The sequence below is a fragment of the Sphaerodactylus townsendi genome, linkage group LG07, assembly GCF_021028975.2.
Source record: "Sphaerodactylus townsendi isolate TG3544 linkage group LG07, MPM_Stown_v2.3, whole genome shotgun sequence".
In the NCBI taxonomy this organism is placed as follows: Eukaryota; Metazoa; Chordata; class Lepidosauria; order Squamata; family Sphaerodactylidae; genus Sphaerodactylus; species Sphaerodactylus townsendi.
In genome coordinates this window covers 108,742,477-108,749,889 of record NC_059431.1, presented here as the reverse complement: position 1 = coordinate 108,749,889, position 7,413 = coordinate 108,742,477, and the positions used below count along the sequence as shown (strand labels likewise).

The window sequence follows — 7,413 nt, the reverse complement described above, 5'->3', positions numbered from 1 at the left end:
GAGCATCCATCATAGAAAAGGGGATAAGATTAATCTCTGCTATTTCAAATGCACTGTTCTCAGTGGCGGCTTTCTCCAAGAAATAATCAAAATATGAGCTTTTGGTAATTTTAATTGAGTATTTTGTTTTCATATATATAATTGCATTTATTTTTAATTTGTTCCTCCTTATTTTCAAGACTCTGAGAAAGTATACAACTGAAACTGAATGGCATACATGCATGCATCAATAAAGATTTTTTTTAATTTCATCCTTGAGACCCACAGGGCAAAATCACACCCAGAGAGAGAGAGAAGAAAAGACACCTCTTCAACCTATTCCATTTTGTATTTATATTTATGGCCTTTCTTTTTGTTGCCTTCAGTTCTTTTATGGAGTTTCCCTTGTTAACGTTCAGCGATGTCTTCTGTGGCCTTCCCTTCATAGTGTTCATTTCGGTCTCTTTTATTGCATTGAGATTGGTAGCAATACCTCTAGCTACACAATATAATCCTGGAAATACCTTGCCCCTCCCTTTGCATAGCCAGATTCCAGGTGGTGTGATTTGTGCTTCCTTCTCCTACCTAGCTTTTCAAAAGACCCTCTTTCTGGTCCTAATGCAACAAATCTGCTCTTTGGCCTGCCTGCACTTCTGTGTGTCTCTGAATAATTCCATCCTTTGGCCAGGCTTTCCTGATGGGCTGATGTTCTATTTTCTGGGGAGAAATATGACCTCCCCTTGGAGCCAGTCAGCATGTGTGGATGATAAAATCTGGGTTCACCAGCCTTTTGACGCATGAATTCCTCATACCTATACCTTTCATAATCTTGTTTGTAGTAAAGGTATCTCCAGCTAGGTTCACTGGCAGGACTGTTCCTTAAATTATCATAGTCTTTGTTCCTTAATTTTGTAAAATGATTACTTTGCTGATATCTTGACTTGCTTATATTCCTAGTGACAATGTTCTCATTTTTGAACGGCAAAAGCATTTTGTTCTGGTGAAATAAGCTGACATCTTGACATCTTGGTTTCTCTGCCTCTGTTCTCGGCCTCCTTTCTCCAATTCTGGTGTAATTTGTAGTTTGCTTTCTTTCTTGGTAGTTTCTTGCTCTACTTTGCCTTCCATGCCTTTCCTCCGCATAACATTCGATACCCCTTGATCCCCGCTTTTTGAATACATTCTTCCTGCCAGGAGATACTGTTGTACACCTTTCTGAAGAGGAACATCTTGAGTAGTTGGTATAAACATCTGGTTGTTGGAACTGGATTGTTTCTCCTTTTGATACATGTTGCTCATTGGGGATTGCCACAATCTCTCCATTATTACAATTAGATATATTATAGTCACCTGATGCTAATAAATTTGAGGAATCCTCAAAAGGTTCGACGTTCTTTGAGCTGCATGTCTGAACAGGATCCGGTTCTCCTATCTTTTCATTTTCATTTTTGCATGGAAGTGTCTGATTATGTAATAATGATGGCTGCACGGATGGGTTTGGTGGTAAACTAACCCCCTGATTTTGAATAAAGTTATCTGATGAATGCCCATCTTTTTCCATACCAGTACTGGTCAAGTCTTCCAAATTATTTCCTTCTTTGTTAGGATATTGTGTGCCATCTACCACAGCTGATGGATCATTTTCTGAACATGACTGGGGGCTTCCCAGGTTTCCACCATCTAAATTACCATCAGTTTCGGGTGCCTGATCATCATCCGGAAGCTGGGAATGCTCATCATCAGAAGTTGAAGAAGAAATGAAAGAATCAGAACCTTCTTTTGGAAGAGGTGGGCATTCATATGTGGAATGCCAGTCATATTTCTTGATAGTGAATGGCGATTGTACAAAACTGATGAGTTCATGCAAGAAGTGGCTGGTGAAATGGTGCAAGTGAGGCCGTAAGAGATCTTCAAACTCCTTGCTCCGTAGATCATGCTGAGTCATGTTATTTAGAATGAAGCTCTGCAAAGTTTGAATCAATGACTTTTGATTCCCACACAACACTTTTAATTCTCGCTTCAGCCAAGGGATTAACCTGTCGAAGCTATCTGGGTGTCTGCTGAAATACTCCGCTGAAGCATTTCGGTACAAATCTGGATAGTGAGTTTTTTGAACAAGGAGGCCAGCATGGTATAGAGCTCTCCTAAACTGAACGACAGCATGGGCTTTAAATTTCCCAAGGGTTATTATGTCTATATTACCAGGTCTCTTTGTTACTGCAAACTGTCGCATCAGCTGATAAACATCCTTCTCTGTTTGACTGAGAGTTCCGCTAATTTCATCGTGCACTATCCCGCTGTCAGGTGGTGATGCAGACCTTTGAGAGGAACTTGATGCATGACCTATCCTGGTTTCAGAATGTGGAAAGGAGTCATCACTCAAAGGAAGAACGTATTCACAAAACGTACCTTTCGTGTTCACAATGTGAAAGAATGAATAGAATCGCTGCTTACAGAGTGGACATAGGACTTTCTTTTTAGACCAGTTCTGGATGCAAGCAAAGCAGAATCGGTGGTTACAAGGATTCAGGTAAGTAGCATCTTGAATTTTTTCTAAACAAATGCCACATTTTGAGTTCCTAGCCGCATCTAGCACAATTGTTTTTACTAAAGAACCTCTACTGGTAGATCTACAGCCAATCCTCGATTTACTTTCCTTGTGCAAAGATTTCATTATCTGAAAGAAAGCACAAAGAAGACTTTGCTTAAATAGTTGATTTTGTTGTACTGTTGTGGTTATTTGATCATTCTATGCTACCAAAGAACAGCAGGATCATATGGATTTCATCAGGACTTGAGAAGAATTCAAGGGTCTACCTATCTAGGTTGGGGTACACTTACATGATGGTCCAACCAACTATTATACGTGTGGTTGCTTCTCTGACCTACCGATTGGGTCTGACCTCATGGAGCCTTGTTCAAAAAGCTAATATTTCAGCAGCAGCCTGATCCCAGCCTAGCTCAATATTGTCAGTATTTGGAGGCTAACAAGCATTGGCCACAGTTGGTACCTAGAGGGGAGACAACCAAGGAGGTCAATGTTGCTATGCAGAGGAGAGCAATGATAAATCACCTTTTCTCCTTTCTTCTCTTGAACCCCCCATTACTGTGATTGCCTTGAGTCCATTGCACCCCCCCTCCCATACACACACACACATCCAAATAACAGCTGATCGGCTGGAGTGTAGCTTTTTATTAATAGAGCTTCACACACTGGAGCAAAGAATCGGAACAGGATTAATGCAGCAGATATCTAAATTAGTTAGCAGACAGATGTTTGTTGAAATTTGAAACTGTAAGAAAATTGTACATAAAATCAATACCAGCGACATTTTGTAATAAAACATAAGATTTTGGAAGCACTGCAAATTGCATTTAAAAAACTGATATTATTTATTATCACTATGGTAAAATGTGGGCAAAGATTGGTATCCCCTCCTGATTTTCCTTGCTCTGTTTAGCATATTTGTTCTTGCTTTAGAAAGTTTGCTGCAACACAGGAGTTAACTTCAGTGGAACTTACTTTTGAGTACATGATTTAGGATTGTGTCCAAAGTTTACTACTTGGTTAAATAAGTTTCTGATTGAATTCTGTTGAGCTAAGTTAACTTAGATGCACCTAGAAAATGAATAATTTGACTTTATGGGGTTTAGGAGACTTGAGAAAGTACAGATCATGATCAGTAGCGAAGCCACCAGGGCGCGGGGGGTGCGCAACGCATCGGGCGTACCGATTCTGGTCACATGAGGGTGGAAAAATCCCCCTGCCCCCCCTGCACCCCCCACGGTGCAACCCCCACTTACTTTTAGGAATGGAACATCCCACAGAAGAAGCCTGCCTGCAATGCCTGGGCCTGGTGGAAACTACATTTCCCAGGGGCTCCTGGAAATGTAGTTCCCACCAGGCCCAGGCAACGCAGGCAGGCTTCTTCAGCCTGCTCCTTTCCTAAAAGTAAGTGGAATGAAGTGCCACGGGGGGGCTGCCACGGGGGGAGGGGTGGGGGCCGTGGGGGGGCAGGGGGCCGTGGGGGGGGCCGCGGGGGGGCAGGGGCGAAAAAGCCAAAGTGTGCACCGGGCACACTCTGGCCTAGCTACGCCTCTGATCATGATACTCGGTCTGCTGCTGAAACCAGAAGCACAGTGTCATATTTCCTTTGCCTCTTCCATTATAACCAATAGAGTTTATTTCATGTCCTCATGTCATTACACAGATCATTTTTCCTGCCCCATTCCACAACACTGGCAACTGCTATGAGGGACAAAGTTGAGTTGGGCATTATGGAGAGGGAAAACTGAACACAGGGTCACCATTTGCAGAGGCAGCCCCTCAATAATTAGCCCATTTTTCCTCCAAATTTTATAGATGTTAGTAACTACTGGCATTGTGAAACCTCACATCTCATAGTACCTACAAATGCAGAAGAATATTAGACTAGAAATGTTAAGTAAACAAATAGAAACAATACTTTTGCCTTATGTTACCCTCTGTAGTATCACAACCTTCCACTTTCCCCTGTCACACATTATATCCAGTTCCTGTTTACCTCTTCCAAGTTATTATTTCTAAACTGGTACCCAACTGTGGCTTTCAACACAAGTTCCTCTCTCCCATGGCGATGAGCCTCCAGTTGACTAAACAGAACTCCGTGTAGGTTCTAATGCTGACCTCACTATGAAGTCATAGAACACGAGTTCCTGATTTGCATCACAGCCCTTCTTCAAATGTTTAACTTTTAGTATGGCATGGAAACTTTAGCATATAAAAACACATTGCTGTAACAGCAAAGCTGTTGATCCTGTGCCAATTGAAAAACGTATAGGAGCAAAAGAGGATCACACACAAAGGAAAGGGTTCCTGAACACCCGGGGAAAATCTCACGAATGCTGTCAAGTATGGCTTTTCATGAACACTCTTCCCAACCCCTCACCCCGACAAAAAGAAAACAGATTGTGTGTGCTTGTTGTCATGAAACCCTGGCCTGACGGCATAAGTAACAGGCCCAAGTCAGTGGTGGGATCCAAAAATTTTAGTAACAGGTTCCCATGGTGGTGGGATTCAAACTGTGGCGTAGCGCCAATGCGGCTGGGCGGGGCATGACGGGGGCGTGGCTGGGCATTCCGGGGGTGGGGCATTCCTGGGCGGGGCTGTGGCAAGGACGCAGCCGCAGCGCCGGTCCTTGGGCGGGAAACGAATGCATGCAGGCGCAGGCTGCCACGCATGCCGGTGCACCTCCTGCTAGACTGCTTCAAGTTCTGCGCACTACTGCTGAGAGAAGGGGTGTAACTAAGGCTAAAATCACGTGGCAAAATCACCAATTAGTAACCCCCTCTCGGCACACACAAATAATTAGTAACCTACTCTCGGGAACCTGTGAGAACCTGCTGGATCCCACCTCTGGCCCAAGTTCACTCTCTGCTCAATGGCCATGAAAGTGCAAGGAAGCCTGTTTGTTGCTTTCTTTCAGCCTAAAGTGGGGGAAGGAAATTGAGGTCACTCATTCAGCCAACATTTTGAAGTGTGTGTGCCGATCAATAGGCACACACACACATACATAGACCCAGCAACCTGATAATAGAACTTTCTTATTCAGAAGCAGTTATACCTCTGTATACCACATACTGGAAACATATAATGAGTGAGCTGTAAGAAGCTTCTCAAGGCAACTGCCCGACTTCTGTGAAAATAAAATGTTGGACCAAGGGTACATGTAGTCCTTTAACGTTCTTAAAGTGAGATTGTTCTGAATACTAAAAGGAATAGCGTACAACTGCTTCCAAGTAAGTGCTACCTGCAAATGCAAAGGTGATGCTTCCTCGAGTGCAAAGGTGATGCTCTTCTGAATCATCTGCTCCACTGAAACGATCATGCTTTCTCTGCACAGACCGATGCCTTTCATGTTGCTCTCTGTGGGAGTCAAGCAACATCTTCCTCCCACCCCAGGAGTTTTCACTGCCTTTGTCATCAAAGTGGTGGAGGCCATTTGTGCTATCTTTACTTCCCCTCCAATATCTGGGACTGAAACATGCTGTATTATAAAAGGAAAATGTGGGATGAGTCTGTGGCGTACCTCCTTCCTAACCCAACATCGTGGAGGATTAAAGCAACATTGAGACGGAAAGGAATTGTGATAAGAACATAAGAACGAGCCTGCTGGATCAGACCAGAGTCCATCTAGTCCAGCACTCTGCTACTCGCAGTGGCCCACCAGGTGTTTTGGGAGCTCACATGCAGGAGGTGAAAGCAATGACCTTCCGCTGCTGCTGCTCCTGAGCACCTGGTCTGCTAAGGCATTTGCAATCTCAGATCAAAGAGGATCAAGATTGGTAGCCATAGATCGACTTCACCTCCATAAAACTGTGAACTCTTCTCTCTATCTGGCCAGTTAGGGCTGCCAGGGAGTGAATTCTGTGAAATTCATGGAAGATGATTAAATCGGGAGCTCAGAGGCAACATATCCTTGAATACCAGATGCTGGGAGGGGGCTTTCCTGATCTCCTTGTGGGCATATCGGGCTCACCAGTATGGGGAGAAGGATAATGGATCACTAAATGTTATATTGGAAGGGACCCTAGGCTTCCCCATGAAGTGCTTTGTTCAGATTTGGAGAATTCCTAACGTAAAATAATTAAACTTACCCACCCTGCTTTTATTTGGTGAGAGTACTCCTTTATAAGCTTGTTTGGGAAGACAGACAATTTCTCTCCAAATGTGCCTTCAATGAACTATTTGCTGCTTCAATGATGATGGATATTCCCGATTAGATTGGTTTTGCCTCTAATAAATAGGCTTAACAAAAGCAGTCCTCTGACTCAGTTTCAAAACTGACATATTTTTGTTCCCAAACAAACCTTGTTATCCTAATGAACAGCAAACCTTGTTTCCAAATCAAACTGTGTCCTTCTAGAATAATCTGTAATGCACTGTTTGCAGTGTAGGTTACAATCAAATATTTAACCTGTGTGTGTGTGCGTGCGTGTGTGCGCGCGCACGCACGCACGCACGCACGCACGCACGCACACACACACAGTGGTACCTCGGTTATCGTTGACTTCGGTTTTCATCAGTTTCTGTTTTCATCGACTTTTTCTGGGCAAAATTTGTCTTGGTTTTCATCGATTGCCTCAGTTTTCATCCTCAAATCCAGAAAAAAATTGCCCAGAAAAAGTCCAGAAAAAACGAAACAGACAAAAAGTCTTCAAAAACCGAAACCAGCTGTTTGAGGTTTAGCCAGTCGGTAGAGGGAGTTCCTTATTTGGGCAGTGACACCCCTGATGTCACTGCCCAAATAAGTGAGCTCCCTCTGTCTTCCTCGGTTGCTTTCAAACCCCAGTTAGTTGAGAGGTAGGAGTTCTCTTATTTGGGCAGTGAATCAGGGGGTGTCACTGCCCAAATAAGGAGCTCCCTCTGCCTCCTGGTTGGCTGGGGTTTGAGGA

At 43.6% G+C, this 7,413-nt stretch overlaps 1 protein-coding gene across 1 annotated transcript; it reads right to left on the bottom strand.

Annotated features, from left to right (window-relative positions):
• Positions 1-478: 478 nt before the first annotated feature.
• On the bottom strand, positions 479-5,960 carry LOC125437059 (E3 ubiquitin-protein ligase Topors-like). The gene is made up of 2 exons (XM_048504428.1): positions 5,769-5,960; positions 479-2,656 (listed from the first exon to the last, which is right to left on the bottom strand). Exons 1-2 carry the CDS (start codon positions 5,958-5,960, stop codon positions 479-481), a joined length of 2,370 nt encoding a protein of 789 aa, XP_048360385.1.
• Positions 5,961-7,413: the final 1,453 nt, after the last annotated feature.

Excerpts from the sequence above, each read along its gene's own strand:
- LOC125437059 (XM_048504428.1), bottom strand. The coding sequence starts at position 5,960 with ATGGCCTCCACCACTTTGATGACAAAGGCAGTGAAAACTCCTGGGGTG. Across the intron at positions 2,657-5,768 it reads CATCACCTTTGCATTTGCAG|ATAATGAAATCTTTGCACAA; the intron begins GTAGCACTTACT and ends GCTTTCTTTCAG.